The 18,380-nt window shown below is 49.1% G+C and overlaps 1 protein-coding gene and 1 long non-coding RNA gene across 4 annotated transcripts in view; one reads left to right on the top strand and one right to left on the bottom strand.

The window, feature by feature from the left end:
* Positions 1–17,105, bottom strand: part of TSPAN16 (tetraspanin 16) — a 25,760-nt gene extending 8,655 nt beyond the window's left edge. Inside the window, exons 1-7 of one of the 3 annotated variants that reach the window (XM_001104277.5) lie at positions 16,843–17,104; positions 14,548–14,745; positions 13,973–14,047; positions 11,601–11,708; positions 8,768–8,920; positions 3,360–3,443; positions 292–468 (exon numbers count right to left, since the gene is read on the bottom strand). In XM_001104277.5, the coding sequence (XP_001104277.3) occupies positions 421–468; positions 3,360–3,443; positions 8,768–8,920; positions 11,601–11,708; positions 13,973–14,047; positions 14,548–14,745; positions 16,843–16,911 (735 nt within the window). In that variant the 5' untranslated portion in view covers positions 16,912–17,104 and the 3' untranslated portion in view covers positions 292–420. Of the gene's footprint in view, positions 1–291; positions 469–3,359; positions 3,444–8,767; positions 8,921–11,600; positions 11,709–13,972; positions 14,048–14,547; positions 14,746–16,842 lie in introns of those variants that run through there. The other 2 variants (XM_077977449.1, XM_028838721.2) reach the window with 2 other exon arrangements.
* On the top strand, positions 11,275–18,380 carry LOC144336662 (uncharacterized). Its single transcript, XR_013408920.1, has 4 exons — positions 11,275–11,412; positions 11,673–11,730; positions 14,577–14,807; positions 16,783–18,380. It is a non-coding gene; the product is annotated as an uncharacterized LOC144336662 (long non-coding RNA).

Genomic DNA, 18,380 nt, shown 5'->3' with positions numbered 1-18,380 from the left:
CCCAGCTACTTGGGAGACTGAGGCAGGAGAATTGCTTGAACCCCAGAGGTGGAGGTGGCAGTGAGCCGAGATTGTGCCATTGCACTCCAGCCTGGCAACACAGCAAGACTCTCTCGAAGAGAAAACACACACACACACACACACACACACACACACACACACACACACACCCCAATAATAATTTACAAAACAGGAAAGTTGTATGAGAAAGGACATAGCCTCTAATTCAGGTATTTTGAGGTAAAATCATTGCCAAAAATGAAAGTAAGGAGAAAGGAGTCAGGCTGGACAGGGGTTTCCCAAATCTTTTATTAACAGTCTCCCCTCCAGAAGCAGTGAGTGCCACAGACAAATAAAACTGAGACTGACTCTCCAGCAGCCGGGTGGGCCCAGGTGTCTCATCTTCTCTAGGCCTGGGTGTCAGCCCAACTTGATAAACAGCAGCAAAGTGGTGAGAATTCCTGGCAACTGAAATGGGTGAAGAGAGAAACATGGATCCAATGCTAGAGATCTCCAAACCAGAATCATACTGGAGTTACGGGGGCAATGGGAGCATCCTGTTCCAGAAAGGTGAGGGGCAGGGTTTTTTGTTTTTTTTGTTTTTTTTTTTAATTCTTTTTTTTGAGACAGAGTCTCGCTCTGTCACCCAGGCTGGAGTGCAGTGACCGGATCTTGGCTCACAGCAAGCTCCGCCTCCCGGGTTCACGCCATTCTCCTGCCTTAGCCTCCCGAGTAGCTGGGACTACAGGCGCCCGCCACCTCGCCCGGCTAGTTTTTTGTATTTTTTAGTAGAGACGGGGTTTCACCGTGTTAGCCAGGATGGTCTTGATCTCCGGGGCAGGGTTTTATAGATGGCTAAAGAACCGCCTAGTCTAAGTTGGAGCCACTGTGGTTACAGTGCATTCGTCTCCATTTATTTATTTATTTATTTATTTATTTATTTGAGAAGGAGTCTCACTCTGTTGCCCAGGTTGGAGTGCAATGGCACTATCTTGGCTCATTGCAACCTCCACCTCCCGGGTTCAAGCAATTCTCCTGCCTCAGCCTCCCGAGTAGCTGGGATTACAGGCGCCCAGCACCACGCTTGGCTAATTTCTGTATTTTTAGTGGAGACGGGGTTTCACCATGTCGGTCAGGCTGGTCTCGAGCTCCTGACCTCAGGTGATCCATTCACCTCAGCCTCCCAAAGTGCTGGGATTACAGGCGTGAACTACCGCGCCTGGCCCATCCTCTCCACTTTGGCCTTCCCCGGAACCCTATGGACCATATTCCCCAGACTCGACTGCCACATAACTTTTTATCTACTTTTTGATTATTATGAATAATCCTGCTATGAGCATTCACATAAAGGTTTTTGTATGGATACATGTCTTCAATTATCTTGGATTATAAACATAAGAGAGAAATTGCTGGGACAAATAATAATTCTATGTTTAACATTTTAGGAAGTGGCTTCACCATTTTACAGTCTCACCAACAATGTGTAAGTGTTCAAATATCTCCACATCCTTGCCAACACTTGTTATTGTCTTTCTTACTTTAGCCATCCTAGTGGGAATAAAGTGTTTTTATTTGCATTTCCCTAATGACTGATGGTGGTAGAGCATTTTTTTATGTGATTACTGGCTATCTGTATGCCTTCTTTGGATAAAAATCTCTATTCAAATCCTTTGTCCATTTTGGTTGGGTTACTTGTCTTTTTATTAAGATATAATAATTTTTTTTTTTTTTTGAGACAGAATCTTGTTCTGTCACCAAGGCTGAAGTACAGCGGTGGAATCTTGGCTCACTGTAAACTCCACCTCCCAGATTCAAGCGATTCTCCTGCCTCAGCCTCCCGAGTGGCTGGGATTACAGGCGTGCATCACCACACCCAGCTAATTTTTATATTTTTAGTAGAGACAGGGTTTCACCATGTTGGTCACGCTGGTCTCGAACTCTTGACCTCGTGAGTCACCTGCCTTGGCCTCCCAAAGTTATGGGATTACAGGCATGAGCCACCACGCCCGGCCTTGTAGTTTTACTTTCTTATGTCATTGCAATATCTTGTATTGGCATCATAGAATAAACTGGGAAATATGTCTTCCTCCTTTTTATTGGCAGAGTTTGCAGGTGAAACAATGGTGTTAATTCTTCTCTAAAAGTTTGGTAATATTTCCAGTGAGGATATCTGGGCCTGATCTTTTCTTTGTGGGAAGTTTTTTGGTTACTAATTTAATCTCATTACTTGTTGTAGACCTATTTAGATACTCTATTTCTTTTTTTTTTTTTTTTTTTTTGAGACGGAGTCTCGCGCTGTCACCCAGGCTGGAGTGCAGTGGCTGGATCTCAGCTCACTGCAAGCTCCGCCTCCCGGGTTCACGCCATTCTCCTGCCTCCTCCTCCCAAGTAGCTGGGACTACAGGCGTCCGCCACCTCGGCCGGCTAGTTTTTTGTATTTTTTAGTAGAGACGGTGTTTCACCGTGTTAACCAGGATGGTCTCGATCTCCTGACCTCGTGATCCGCCCGTCTCGGCCTCCCAAAGTGCTGGGATTACAGGCTTGAGCCACCGCACCCGGCCAAGATACTCTATTTCTTCTTGAGTCAGTTTTGGTCGTTTGTGTTTATCTAGGAATTTGTCTATTTCATCTAGGTTAGTTCATTTATTGGCATACAGGTTCAGACTTTTCCCTTATAGTTGCTTTATTTCTGTAAGGTCAGTAGTGATGTCTCTCTTTCATTCCTAATTTTAGTAATTTGAGTAATCTTTCCCTTTTTTTCCCCCTTCAGTCTACTAGAGTTCTGTCAATTTTATGTGTTTTTTTTGTTTGTTTTTTGTAACATGATCTCACTCTGTCACTCAGGATGGAGTGCAGTGACACAATCATGCCTCACTAGCCTTGATATCCCAGGCTCAAGTGATCCCCCTGCCTCAGCCCCCCAAGTAGCTGGAACTACAAGCATGTGCCACCACACCTGGATAATTTTTTTATTTTTGTTTTTGTAGAAATGGGTGGTCTCACTATGTTGCCCAGGCTGATTTCGAACTCCTGGGTTCAAGCAGTTCTCCTGCCTCAGCCTCCCAAAGTGCTAGAATTACAGGCTGAGTCATTATGCCCTACCTGTTTTATCTTTTCAAAGAATCAAATTTTGGTTTTATTGATTTTCTCCATTTCATTTATTTTCACTCTAATCTTTAGTATCTTCCTTCTGCTTGATTTGGGTTTAGTTTGCTCTTCTTTGTTGAGTTTATTTCTTTTCTTTTCTTTTTTAAGTTTTGTATTTTGTTCACTGCTGTGTCCCAGTGACCAGAACAGTTTGGCATACGGTAGGTCCTTAATAAAACAGTTCAATACGCCCTAGGGAGGCTGGGTCTTACCTGTATTGCTGCAGCTCCCAGAGAGCCCCCACTCAGGGTGAAGCTCTGAGTCTTGGTGATTTTGAGGAGTTTATGGAAACAGCCCTGAGGAAACAAATGCCAAAACAAGCAGGAGCTGGTTAGGGGCTCATGGATTGCAAATCCCCATCAACCCCAACTCACTGGGCCACCCAGATGCCTCTCAGATTCTTTGAGGAGAAGGGGAGAGAGCCATGAGGGCCTTCCCTCCATCTCATTTGACTGCCATCCACCCCCTGCCACCCTAGCATCTTCCCAGTCCTCCTCATTCCCCCAACAGAACATAACGATGATTCCCTTCTACTTGTCTGTGCTAATGTTCCAGTGTGGCGATCAAGTGTGGTTGGACATCCTTGATTATTACTAGCTGTATGACCTTGGAGAAGTCACTATATTTCTCTGTACCTCCATTTTCCCATCTATAAATGGTACCCACTGGATCTGCCTCACATGAATTTTGTGAGGAGTAAAAGAATCAAAGGCCAGCCATGGTAGCTCATGTCTATAATCCCAGCGCTTTGGGAAGCCAAGACAGGAGGATCACTTGAGCCCAGGAGTTCAAGACTAGTCTGGGTAACATAGTGGGACTCCCTCTCTAAAAAAATTTAAATATCAGCCTGGTGTGCGGCTGTAGTCCCAGCTACTTGAGAGATTGGGGCAGGAGGATCACTTGAGCCCAGCCCGTCGAGGCTTCAGTGAGCCATGATCATGCCACTGCACGCCAGCCCAGGGGACAGAGCAACATCCTGTATCAAAAATAAACAGGCTGGGCGCGGTGGCTCATGCCTATGATCCTAGCACTTTGGGAGGCGGAGGCAGGCGGATAATGAGGTCAGGAGATCAAGACCATACTGGCCAACATGGTGAAACCCCGTCTCTATGAAAAATACAAAAATATAGCCAGGCAAGGTGGCGGCGCCTGTAATCCCAGCTACTCGGGAGGTTGAGGCAGGAGAATCACTTGAACCAGGGAATCGGAGGTTGCTGTGAGCCAAGATTGTGCCACTGCACTCCAGCCTGTCGACAGAGCGAGACTCCATCTCTAAATAAATAATAAATAAGGCCAGGCACGATGGCTCACGCCTGTAATCCCAGCACTCTGAGAGGCCGAGGCTGACAGATTCCCTGAGCCCAGGAGTTCGAGATTGGCCTGGACAACATAGCGAAACCCCGTCTCTACAAAAAATACAAAAATTAGCCATTGTGGTGGTGTGTGACTGTATGTAGGCTGAGACGGGAGAGTCGTTTGAGCCTGGGAGGTCAAGGCTGCAGTGAGCCATATTTGCACCACTGTACTCCAGCCTGGATGACAGAGCAAGAACCTGTCTCTAGATAAATACATAAATATAAAAGAAGGAATCTACATGAAGTACATTGCAGTGGCCTGACATGTAGCCAGCATTCAATAACTGTTAGTTATTTTTAAGTGCTCTTTACATATGAACAGAAAAGCTGACATGTATTCAGTGGCTTCTCGGTCCACATATTTTCTTACTCATTTCTCACTATAACCCCATGATTTGGGTACTCTTCTTTCCTCCACTTTACAGATGAGGAAACTGAGGCTCAGAGATATCAGGAGACCAGGCAAAGTGCATGGGCAGGGCATCCTCTCTCCTTCCTGCACTTTTTTTTTTTTGAGATGGAGTTTCGCTCTTGTTGCCCAGGCTGGAGTGCAGTGGCACGATCTTGGCTCACGGCAACCTCCACCTCCCGGGTTCAAGCAATTCTCCTGCCTCAGCCTCCCAAGTAGCTGGAGTTGTAGGCTCCCACCACCACGCCCAGCTAATTTTTGTATTTGTAGTAGAGATGGGGTTTCACCATGTTGGTGAACTCCTGACCTCAGGTGATCCACACACCTCAGTCTCCCAAAGTACTGGGATTATAGGCGTGAGCCACCGCGCCTGGCCTCCTTCCTGCACTTCTGGAGTTGCTCCCTCTTCTAGGCCCCTGGCACATCTCTCCTCTGGAGGCTTGGGCCACATTGAACTTGGGCTGTTGTCACTGTGCAGTGCCCCCTTTCACGTAATAGGTTTGTTTTTTTTTCCTAAATCGGGTCTTGTCCTGTCACTCAGACTGGATGCAGTGGCATGACCATAGCTCACTGCAGCCTCGAACTCCTGGGCTCAAGCGATCCTCCTGCATGAGCCTCCCAAGCAGCTGAAATTATAGGCGTGCAATGCCACACCCAGTTCATTTGTAAATTTTTTATGAAGATGGGGGGTCTTGCTATGTTGTTCAGGCTGGTCTTGAACGTCTGGCCTCAAGTGATCCTCCTGCCTTGGCCTCCTAAAGTGCTGGGATTACAGGCATGAGCCATCACACTCAGCCACATAATAGGTATTTGAGTGCCTGGCACTGAATTGGACAGTGGCAACCCAGCAATGTATAAAACAGACAAAATTCCTGCCCTCAGGGGGCTGTCATTTGAATGGGGAGAACAGCTAATGGCAAGCATAGTGATAATACTGTAAAGTGGTGATAAATGCTGGAAAGACACAGAAACAGGGTATGAAGACAGAGCATGATCGTTGGGATAAGGGATCCTTTTATAGATGGGAAGTCAGAACAGCCTCATGGAGAAAGTGCCAGTTGAGTAAAGACTTGAGAGGTAGGAAGACACGTGAAGGAAGAGCATTCCAGGCAGAGGGTACAGCCTGTGCAAAGGTCGTGAGGCAGGCATGTGCCTGGTGTTTCTGAGCAGTAGCAAGGAGGCCAGCACGGCCGGAACAGAGTGAGCAAGGGGGAAAGGATAGGCGGTGACAGGCAGTTTGTGCAGGGCCCAGTGCACCAGTGTCTGGCCCGTGTCTGTCTCTGAGGCCTCTGCCTGGGACTCAACCTGGCTGATTTTCCACAGGGCCTATTTCCTTGCAGGAGCCATTCAGTGCAAATGAAGGAATGAACGATTCATATTTCTTCTTCTTCTTCATCTTCTTTTTTCTATTTTAGAGAAGGGTCTTGCTCTGTGGCCCGGGCTGGAGTGCAGTGGCACAGTCACAGCTCACTGTTGCCTTGATCTCCTGGGCTCAATCGATCCTCCTGCCTCAGCCTCCCAGTTAGCTGGGACTACAGGTTCACGCCACCATGCCCAGCTGATTTTTAAATTTTTTGTAAAAATGGCATCTTGCTGTGTTGCCAAGGCTGGTCTTGAACTGCTGGACTTCAGTGATCCTCTTGCCTCAACCACCAGAATAGCTGGGACTTTAGGCATGTGCCACCACACTCAGCTAATATAAAAAAATTTCTTTGGCCAGGCAGGGTGGATCATGCCTGTAATCCCAGCACTTTGGGAGGCTGAGGCGGGTGGATCACCTGAGGTCAGGAGTTCGAGACCAGCCTGACCAACATGGTAAAATCCCGTTTCTACTAAAAATGCAAAAACTAACCGGCCGTGGTGTCACAAGCCTGTAATCCCAGCCACTCGGGAGGCTGAGGCAGGAGAATCACTTGAACCCGGGAGGCGGAGGCTGCAGTGAGCTGAGATTGCACCACTGTACTCCATCCTGGGTGATAGAGCAAGACTGTGTCTCAAAAAAAATTGTTGTTGTTGTTGTGGTGGGGACTTTGCTATGTTGCCCCAGCTCTGATTTCTATTTCTTCCCTCACAGAAGATCTCTGTGCTCATTACTCACGGCAGAAGTGAAGGGGTAACTGGGGTGGGGCTTGAAACCCAGCTCACCACTCCCTGGACACAAGAAACTCTCTGTGCCTCAATTTCCTCATCTGCAAAATGAGACAAGAGTAATTTCCCACCTCAAGGGATATGATGGGACAAAACTCACAAAGTGAGTGTTCCATCACGTGGCTGGCCCTCATTCCTGCTGGGATGATCACTTTTCATGGTTACTGCTCCATTTAAGGTCTCTGGAGGGCAGGTAGTGTGGTGTTGGCAATGGACTCAGGCCAATGTGGCTTCAGACTCCAACTCTGCCAAAGCTCTGTGATCTTGAACTGGTGATGTCCCCTCCCCAAGCCTCAGTTTCTTTTCTTTTCTTTTTTTTTTTTTTTTTTTTTTGAGAAGGAGTCTTACTTTGTCTCCCAGGCTGGAGTGCAGTAGCGCGATCTCTGCTCACTGCAAGCTCCGCCTCCCGGGTTCACGCCATTCTCCTGCCTCAGCCTCCCAGTAGCTGGGACTACAGGCGCCGCCACCGCGCCCGGCTAGTTTTTTGTATTTTTAATAAAGACGGGGTTTCACCGTGTTAGCCAGGATGGTCTCGATCTCCCGACATTGTGATCCGCCCGCCTCGGCCTCCCAAAGTGCTGGGATTACAGGCTTGAGCCACCGCGCCCGGCCCCCAAGCCTCAGTTTCTAAGAGAAGGTGGAACCGTAAGTTCCTGAGCTGTGTTGTCAAAATCAGCTGAACACTCAGTAAGAGTTGATTTCTTTCTCCCTGACCCCCTTTGCAGAGGTCCCCCAAAAGAAGCCATTTGTATTAAAGTTGTCAGGCTGGGTGTGGTGGTTCATGCCTGTAATCCCAGCATTTTGAGAGGCTGAGGCAGGAGGATCATTTGAGGTCAGGAGTTCGAGACCAGCCTAGGCAACATACTAAGACCCCGACTCTAATAAAAATTTTAAAAAATTAGCCAGGCACGGTGGCACATGCTGTGGTCCCAGCTACTCGGGAGACTGAGGCAGGAGGATCACTTGAGCCCAGGAGTTTGAGGCTGCATCGAGCCGTGATCACACCACTGCACTCCTGCCTGGGCAACAGAGTGAGACTCTATCTCTAAAAAACTAAAAATAAGGCCAGGTGTGGTGGCTCATGTCTGTAATCCCAGCACTTTGGGAGGCCGAGGTGGGAGGATCACTTGAGCTCAGGAGTTTGAGACCAGCCTGGCCAACATGATGAAATGCCACCTCTACTAAAAATACAAAAATCAGCCAGGCGTGGTGGCACATACCTGTAATCCCAGCTACTTGGGAGGCTGAGGCAGGAGACTCGCTTGAACCCAGGAGGCGGAGGTTGCAGTGAGCCAAGATGGCGCCATTGCACTCCAACCTGGGAGACACAGTGAGACTCCATCTCAAAATAAATAAATAAAAAGGCTGAGTGCAGTGGCTCATGCCTGTAATCCCAGCACTTTGGGAGGCTGAGGTGGATGGATCACCTGAGGTTTGAGACCAGCCTGGCCAACATGGCGAAACCCCATCTCTACTAAAAATACAAAATTAGCCAGGTGTGGTGGCACATGCCTGTGATCCCAGCTACTTGGGAGGTTGAGGCGGGAGAACCACTTGAACCTGGGAGGTGGAGGTTGCAGTGAGCCGAGACTGCACCATTGCACTCCAGCCTGGGCAACAAGAGTGAAACTCTGTCTCAAAATAAGATAAAAATAAAGTCACCAGCCCTCAGGGGTCTGTCAAGGCAACACACAAAATCTCCAGTTACCTTCTGGTGGATGACGTTTGTAGACACATTGCGTCCATCACAGGTCACAGTTCCGATGGATTTACAGCAACCCCTGGGGTAGGTGTGGCCCGTTGTCATTTCAAAGGAAGAGCCAGAAAAATCTGTGTAGTTATTCACCCCACAGCACTTTAGCTATAGAGAGGAGAAGAAATACTTGGAGAGTCTCTTTCAAATAATAAAATAATAAACGCATCAGAAATCATGGTTACCATGGCTACTGTCTAGCGTGGTCACAATATTCCAGAGACTGTGCTAAATGTCCTCTTACAAACATCCCATCGCAGCTCAGAACCCTCCCGGCTCCCATCTCACTCAGGGTAGAAGCTGAACTCCCAGCCTGGGCAACAGGGTGAGACCCCACCTCGGCAAATATTAAAAAATTCGCCAGGCATGGTGGCAGATGCCTGTAGTCCCAGCTACTCAGGAGGCTGAGGCTGGAGGATCGCTTGAGCCCGGGAGATCAAGGCTGCAGTGAGCTATGATCACACCACTACATTCCAGCCTGGACAACAGGGCAAGACCCTGTCTCTAAAAACAAAAAAAGCTGAACTCCTCAGCGATTCTCCTGCCTCAGCCTCCTGAGAAGCTGGGATTACAGGCACATGCCCCCACGCCTGGCTAATTTTTGTATTTTTAGTAGAGATGGGGCCAACATGGTGAAGTCCTGTCTCTACTAGAAATACAAAAATTAGCCAGGTATGGTGGTGCACGCCTGTAATCCCAGCTACCTGGGAGGCTAAGGCAGGAGAATCACTTGAACCCGGGAGGCGGAGGTTGCAGTGAGCCAAGATTGTGCCACTGCACTCCAGCCTGGGTGACAGAGTGAGACTCCATCTCAAAGAAAAAAAAAAAAAAAAAAAAAAAACCCCAGAAAATGACAGGTGTCAAGGATGTGGAGAAATTGGACTCCTGCATTGCTGATGGAAATGGAAAATGATACAGCCACTATGGAAAGGAGTCTGGCAGTTCCTCAAAAACAGTTTGAAGTGCAGTGCTGAGATCATAGCTTACCACAACTTCAATCTTCTGGGCTCATGCGATTCTCCCACCTCTGCCTCCCGAGTAGCTGGGACTACAGGTGCAGGCCATCATGCCTGGCTATATTTTTAATCTATTGTAGAGATGGCTCTTGCTATGTTGCCTGGGCTGGTCTCAAACTCTTAGCCTCAAGCGATCCACCCGCCTCAGGCTCCCAAAGTGCTGGGATTACAGATGTGAGCCACTGAGCCTGGCCCAACAAAGATTTTTTTTTTTTTTTTGAGACGGAGTCTCCCTCTGTCACTCAGGCTGGAGTGCAATGGTGTGATCTTACTCACTGCATCCTCCACCTCCCAGGTTCAAGCAGTTCTCCTGCCTCAGCCTTCCGACTAGCTGGGATTACAGGCATGCACCACCATGCCCGACTAATTTTTGTATTTTTAGTAGAGACGGGGTTTCGCTATGTTGGCCAGGCTGGTCTCGAACTGCTGACCTCAGGTGATCCACCCGCCTCGGCCTCCCAAAGTGCTGGGATTACAGGCGTGAGCCACCGCGCCCAGCACCAACAAGGATTTTTTTGTGCCCTAACAAGAACCCTAAACAGAGCCTGACTCATAACAGATACTCAATAAATATTCGTGGGAGGACTGTATGAATGAATGAAAGAGAGACATTCTGTACCATCACAAGCTTGAGGAGCCAAAACCAGCATGCAGAAAGGCATCAGCCATTTGCGGTGACTCATGCCTATAATCCCAACACTTTGAGAGGCCAATTCGGGAAGATCACTTCAGGTGAGGAGTTCAAGACCAGCCTGGGCAACATAGCGAGCAAAACTTTTTTTTTTTTTTTTCAAATAAATAGGGCTGGGCGCAGTGGCTCACCGTTGTAATCCTAGCACTTTAGGAAGACTAGGCAGGCAGATCCCTTGAGCCCAGGAGTTCAAGACCAGCCTGGGCAACATGCTGAAAGATCTCTACTAAAAATTTTAGGCCGGGCACAGTGGCTCATGCCTGTAATCCCAGAACTCTGGGATGCCGAAGCGGGTGGATCACCTGAGGCCAGGAGTTCAAGACCAGCCTGACCAATATGGTGAAACCCCATCTCTACTAAAAAAACAAAAATTAGCCAGGCATGGTGGTGGGTGCCTCTAATCCCAGCTCCTTGAGAAGCTAAGACAGGAGAACTGCTTGAACCCGGGAGGTGGAGGTTGCAGAGAGCTGAGATTGCACCACTGCACTCCAGCCTAGGTGACAGAATGAGACTCCAACTCAAAAAACAAAAATTGTTAAATGATACATTTCATTTGTGTATCTTTTTAAAAATATTTTTTCTTTTTTGAAACAGGGTCTTGCTCTGTCACCCAGGCTGGAGTGTAGTGGCGCCATCATAGTTTGCTGCAGCCTTGACTTCCTGGACTCAAGTGATCCTCCCACCTCAGCCTCCTGAGTAGCTGGGACCACAAGCATGCACCACTATGACTGGCTATTTCTTTTTTTCTTTTAAAGGGACTCCCTCTGTCGCCCAGGCTGGAATGCAGTGGTGCAATCTCAACTCACTGCAACCTCCGCCTCCCAGGTTCAAGCGATTCTCCTGCCTCAGCCTGCTGAGTAGCTGGGACTACAGATGCCTGCCACCACACGGAGGTAATTTTTGTATTTTTAGTAGAGACGGGGTTTCCCCATGTTGGTCAGGCTGGTCTCAAACTCCTGGCCTCAAGTGATCCTCCCACCTCGGCCTCCCAAAGTGCTGGGATTACAGGCATGAGCCGCTTCGCCCACCCATGTCGTGTACCTTTTACCACAATTTTTTTTTTTTTTTAAGTGAGCCTCACCTTCTCCATGACCAAGTTCCACTGTGTAGAATAGTCGTCTGGCTCATTGTAACCTCTGTAATTCTTCCTCAGGGTCACGATGGTGTGCTCCAAGACCACATCTCGAACCTCACAGATGGGACAGGAAGCGGTCAGTACCCCAACTAGCAAGAGTGGCCCGTTCATTGGCAGAGGTTCTTGAGGATAGAGTGGGAGGTGGGGGCTTCCCTCGTGCTGCCTTCATTTTTCCTACCCTCGGCTCATGGGTCTGTGCTAGAGGAAGACACACGGAGGCTACTGTGCCCCCTCTCCCGCCCAAAAGAGGGAAACAGGGAGACGCGTGGGTCTGGAGCCAAGCGTATCTCTCTGTACCCATCACACACGAATTTGAATCATCTGCTCTTTGGAATCGCCCACACCCTGCTGCACCCACGATGTGGCTGTAACTCCATTAAAGAATTGAATATCATCTCCACGGAATCTCTCTCTGCACAAAAGGGGCACATTTAATTTTCTGTTTTTTAAACAAAGGTTTAAAAAATCCTTTTGCAAAGTGATGATAGAGGCACGTGGTTCGAAATTGACAATGCACAGAAGGGTAGACCATGAAAAGTCTCTCTACCACCCCTTCCTCCCAGCCAAAAATTTCCTCCCACTCCATGCCAATGACTGTTAACTGTTTCCTGTGTCCCCAAAGAGATGTTCTTCTATGTGTGTCAAAGCAAAGTATATGTTCACTATTCTTCCTCCTTGGTTTATGCTGCACTCATTTTTCTGCATCTGGCTGTTCTCGACAGGAGTAGCAGGGGCTCTTGGTGGGCTGCCCATAACTCTGTGGCCCTTGTCAGTTCTGTGCCCACTGGCCTGGCTCCCTAGTGCCAGCAAGTGAGGATTCTCTGGCCTCTGAGCCCACGTGCCCCCTGGGAGCAGACCTCCATCAATGGCTAGTGGGAGTTGGTGGATCAATATCCCAACTCCCTCTCCACTTGAGTGGAATAACTTAGGTGCATGTTCTATGCTGTGCCCAGCATCCCCTTTTGTGGGCTGTCTTCCCTTACCTGCCTCATTTGCTATGTCCCCTGCAGGTGTTTTCTGGGATCACCTCCCAAACAAACCACATGCCTTTGAATTCTTGTTTCAGGGTCAGCCTCTGGGGAGGATGCCAATGAGGACGGCACTCTATCCTGGAGAGCATTCCATCTGGTGCCCAGAGAGCCGCCTCCTTCTCTGTACCTGATGTACAGGATTCCACTGTGTGGATGTATTTTAACTCACCTAAACCCTTATTCATACTCACTAGGTTCTTTGCGATCTTTCTTTTTTCTTTCTTTCTTTTTCTTTTTCTTTCTGTTTTTGTTTTTTTTTTTTTTTTTTTTTTTGAGACAGAGTTTCACTCTTGTTGTCCAGGCTGGAGGGCAATGGCACAATCTCAGCTCACTGCAACCTCTGGCTCCTGGGTTCAAGTGATTCTCCTGTCTCAGCCTCCTGAGTAGCTGGGATTACAGGCATGTGCCACCACGCCTGGCTAGTTTTTTCACATTTTTAGTACAGACGGGGTTTCACCATGTTGGCCAGGCTGGTCTCGATCTCCTGACCTTGTGATCCACCTGCCTCAGTCTCCCAGAGTGCTGGGATTACAGGAGTGAGCCACCGCACCTGGGCCTCCTTGCAATCTTTCACATGCCCTGGCATGAATGTGATTCTGCACACCAGCAAGTGAGTCCTTGAATAATTCCCAGAGATGGGACTGCCAGGTCAAAGTGCTGAAGCTTTTGTCATTTGGATGAATTTTGCTAAATTGTCCCTCTATTTTGAATACATTTCAAAACCCCAATCAATATGCAAACACTTCTGATCATCTCCCCTTCTCTTGCCACCAAACCCAAGAGAGATGAACTAAATGAACTTGGCAGGTTTTGTGAGGCCTTAGAGGGGCAGGCTGAGGATTTCAGCTTCTCACTCCATTGAAAGTGGCACGTGTGATAGGCCCCTCCACAATTGATCGTGGGTGCCTGGCGGGGAGGGCGGACTTCTATTGGTTCTATACCTTTTTTTTTTTTTGAGACAGAGTCTCGCTCTTTCGCTCGGGCTGGAGCAGTGGCACAATCTCGGCTCACTGCAAGCTCCGCCTCCCAGGTTCACGCCATTCTCCCGCCTCAGCCTCCCAAGTAGCTGGGACTACAGGCGCCCGCCACCACGCCTGGCTAATTTTTTGTATTTTTAGTAGATACAGGGTTTCACCATGTTGGCCAGGATGGTCTCGAACTCATGACCTCAGGTGATCCACCCGACTCAGCCTCCCAAAGTGCTGGGATTACAGACGTGAGCCACCACGCCCGGCTTTGGTTCTTTATCTTTCTAATGCTACGTGGGTGGAGCAGGGCTGTACTTACAATTGGAAAGAAAAGAAGGACCACTGTGGCAGCTGTGACTTCCACGATGAGGACAATAACCATTGACAGGATGCACTAAAAGACACACAGTGGGAGAGAGGACCTGGGAGCCTGCTTAACCTCCTCCTGACCTTGTACCCTGCAGGGGAGGGGCTGTCTCTGTTCCCCCGACCCTCCACCCCGGGCCACCCTGGCCTCTCTAGTTTGAAACAATTCAAGACCAGGCGCAGTGGCTCACACTTGTAATCCCAGCACTTTGAGAGGCCGAGGCGGGCAGATCACGAGGTCAGGAGTTCAAGACCAGCCTGGCCAACATGGCGAAACCCTGTCTCTACTAAAAATACAAAAACTAGCAGGGCATGGTGGCCGGCACCTGTAATTCCATCTACTTGGGAGACTGAGGCAGAAGAATCGCTTGAACCCGGGAGGCAGAGGTTGCAGTGAGCTGAGATCGTGCCACTGCACTCCAGCCTGGGTGACAAAGCGAGACTCTGTCTCAAAAAAAAAAAAAAAAAAAAAAAAGATTTGTATGTGTGGGGAGGCAGTTTTGGGGTCTGTGTGCAGATCCAACTTACAAATAAGAGCATGCCTCTGCTCTCTTTAGTCACTCCATACCACCCAGCACAGCTAAGCAGTACCGTGACGCATCCCATCACCACGCACAGGTTGCCAACGTGAAGGAGATATGCGGAGGACAGTCCGAGGACACTCGTCAGGGAGGCCCCTCCACATTTACCACCAATGCCCAGGCCGACGAGGATGATGCCAGACATCTTTAGAACAGAAATCAGAAAGGAAGAAAAGTAATCTGTTAGTTGTGCACAAATAGAACTGGGTGAGTGCAGTGGCTCATGCCTGTAATCCCAGCACTTTGGGAGCCCAGGAGTTCAAGACCAGGTTGGTAGGACCTCATGTGTACCCTCTCCCCACCGCAAAAAAAAAAAAAAAAAAATAGCTGGGCATGGTAGTGCGTGCCTGTAGTCTCAGCTCCTCAGGTGTCTGCAGTGGGAGGATCACTTTAGCCCATGAGGTCGAGGCTGCAGTGACTTACGACTGTGCCACTAGGCTCCAGCCTGAATGACAGATCAAGACCCTGTCTCAAAAAATAAAATAGGCCAGGCACAGTGGCTCAAGCCTATAATCCCAGCACTTTGGGAGGCCGAAGGAGGCAGATCACCTGAGGTCAGGAGTTCAAGACCAGCCTGGCCAATATGGCGAAACCCTGTGTCTACTAAAAATACAAAATTAGCCAGGCATGGTGGCGGCCTATAATCCCAGCTACTCAGGAGACTGAGGCAGAAGAATCGCTTAAATCCGGGAGGCAGAGGTTGCAGTGAGCTGAGATCGTGCCACTGCACTCCAGCCTGAGTGACAGAACAAGACTCCGACTCAAAATAAAATAAAATAAACTATAAAATAAAATAAATAATGTCATAGGACAGGGATTAGCAAATTTTTTTTTTCCCTGAAAAACCCAGATGTTGTGGACTCTGCAGGCCTTAGGGTGTCTGTTGAAACTACGCGGTTCTATTGGTGTAGCCTAAAAGCAGCTGTTCACAATCTGCATATAAGTGAGCATGGCCATGTTCCAATAACACTTTATTTATTTATTTATTTTTAAATAGAGATGGGGATCTCACTATAGTCGGTCTTGAGCTCCTGGCTCAAGGGATCTGCCCATCTCGGCCTCCCAAAGTGTTGGGATTACAGGCTTGAGTCACCACACCCGGCCTTAATTCTCTTTAAAATGTTACAATACAAGTGAAGGGGAGGGGTGACATTTCATTTCCTTCTCTTTCCTGGCAGCTTTTCCTTAGACTATGCTACAATGAAGACAATTACTTCTTTTTTTTTTTTTTTAAATCAAGACAGAGTCTCGCTCTGTTGCCCAGGCTGGAGTGCAGTGGCACAATCTCGGCTCACTGCCAACCTCTGCCACCCAGGTTCAAGCGATTCTCATGCCTCAGCCTCCCGAGTAGCTGGGATTCCAGGTGTGTGCTACCACGCCCGTCTAATTTTTTTTGGAATTTTTAGTAGAGACAGGGTTTCCCCATATTGGCCAAGGCTGGTCTCGAACTCCCGACCTCGTGATCCGCCAGCCTCGGCCTCCCAAAGTGTTGGGATTACAGGTGTAAGCCACCACGCCCGGCCTGGCAATTCCTTAGCAATGTACATTTCTTTTTTTTTTTTTTTTTTTTTTTTTGAGACGGAGTCTCGCTCTGTAGCCCAGGCTGGAGTGCAGTGGCCGGATCTCAGCTCACTGCAAGCTCCGCCTCCCGGGTTCAGGCCATTCTCCGGCCTCAGCCTCCCGAGTAGCTGGGACTACAGGCGCCCGCCACCTCGCCCGGCTAGTTTTTTTTTGTATTTCTTAGTAGAGACGGGGTTTCACCGTGTTAGCCAGGATGGTCTCGATCTCCTGACCTCGTGATCCACCCGTCTCGGCCTCCCAAAGTGCTGGGATTACAGGCTTGAGCCACCGCGCCCGGCCAGCAATGTACATTTCGAGTTACTTGTATGGTAAGGAAAAATATGTCTTGACAAATTTAAAAGATTCAGAAAATAACCTTTTCTCCTGGCCTTCCCAAACAACTTGGTCGGCTGCAGGATTTGACTCAGAGCCAAGCTCTTCCATCACCCACCTGGGCTCCCCCAGATCACACTCATCTGTGCTGGATTTCACCAGCTCTGGGTTGATGGCAGGTCCCAAAGCTCCCTGCTCGTCCTCCTCCGTCTGCCCTACATCCCTCCTGCTTCTCTAGGGAACCACAGATCTCGACGCCAATTTGGATCAACTTATTTCTGTCTTTCAGGGAGCTGACCGTGGAGGAAGGGCTGCAACAAACCAGGGGCCTGGATTGTGACATACTTACAGCCACGAAGCCATTGAGTAAAGATAACAGTTTCTTCAAGGAAGCGTACGGAGTGTGGATTTCAGCCATGCTGAACAGACTGGGGCACCCTGAACATTTAAGTTAACATCTTCCTGAACCTCTGGGCTACTGTTCCCCAAGATGATAGGGGTCTGAGGCAGGGGCGCCAACACTGACTTGCTCTGCCCCTCTCTGTCCTGGCTGCTTGGTGGTTGTCTAAGGCTGCCCAGCAGCTGCTCCCTGCCCTGGTCGTCAGCCTTTTATCACATCACAATCGGGTACTAGAGCAAGACCCATGGTTCAGGGAATCAGGTGCCCCAAACTGCCCCCTGTTGACTCCTCATCCTTCAAATAGGTCACACCAGGGAAAGAGAACAGGCATGGTATGCTACCCTGGTACCCTCCAGATGCCACCAGGACCCTGTGGGCATAATGCCCAGAGCTGACCACTTGCACAGTTGACATCTGGTAGACTGGGGGATCCAAGCGGGGGAGGGGGGAACTTGGGCTGTCCTGTTAACAGCTGTGCCCCCTGCTGGGTGCGGTGGCTCACGCCTACAATCCCAGCACATTGGGAGGCAGAGGCCAGGAGTTCGAGACCAGCCTGGCCACCATGTTGAAAACCTGTCTCTACTAACAATACAAAAATTACCCGGGTGTGGTGGCACACGCCTATAATCCCAGCTACTTGGGAGGTGGGGGCAGGAGAATCGCTTGAATCCAGGAGGTGGAGGTTGCAGTGAGTCAAGGTCGTGCCATTCCACTCCAGCCTGGGCGACAGAGTGAGACTCTGTCTCAAAACAAAACAAAGTAAAACAAAACCAAAACAAAAACAACCGTGCCCCCAAAGCCTGGCAAGGCAGTACTTAAGACACCCGTGGAGAATGAATGAATGAATGGATCCAGAGGCTCCATGATGCAGAAATCTAGCTACAAGTCATGGGGCCCCCCAAGCCCCAGCCCACACTTGACCCATCCTTCATACAGGGCTCAGAGAGGCCAAGGGACCTGACTGAGGCCACACAGGAAGCAAGACCAGGCTTTGAAGCAGCAAGAGTAACATGAGGGCAGGAACCTGTAAGGCCGAGAGTCCTGTAGCTGTATGCCTTTGGTCACTGGGCTTTTCTTTTTTCTTTTGAGACAGAATCTTGCTCCAGGCTGTTGCCCAGGCTGGAGTGCAGTGGGGTGATCATGGCTCACTGCAGCCACGACCTCCCTGCCTCAAGTGATCCTCCCACCTTAGCCTCCCAAGTAGCAGGTCACTGGGCTTTTCTCCATGATGATAGATGTAGTTAGCATTTCAGGACCAAAAACATTCTGTATGTGGGCACTGAAGACCTCCAGGCCCAGATCCTGCAGTCTGTAGCCCACTTTGCCCCCATACCTCCCCACCCTAACCACATCAGCTTCACATTGCCCCACGCCGGTCCCCTCTCTGTCCATCTCTGGGCTGGGGTGTGTCTGGGTCCAGGTCCTGCATGGATTGGGGAAAGGGGGATGGCTCAAATGGGAGAAAATAGCTTACACTTTAATTAATC

This window comes from Macaca mulatta, chromosome 19 (genome assembly GCF_049350105.2).
Source record: "Macaca mulatta isolate MMU2019108-1 chromosome 19, T2T-MMU8v2.0, whole genome shotgun sequence".
NCBI classification, from domain to species: domain Eukaryota; kingdom Metazoa; phylum Chordata; class Mammalia; order Primates; family Cercopithecidae; genus Macaca; species Macaca mulatta.
The sequence above is the reverse complement of the archived record's forward strand: the minus strand, read 5'-3'. Positions and strand labels throughout refer to the sequence as shown.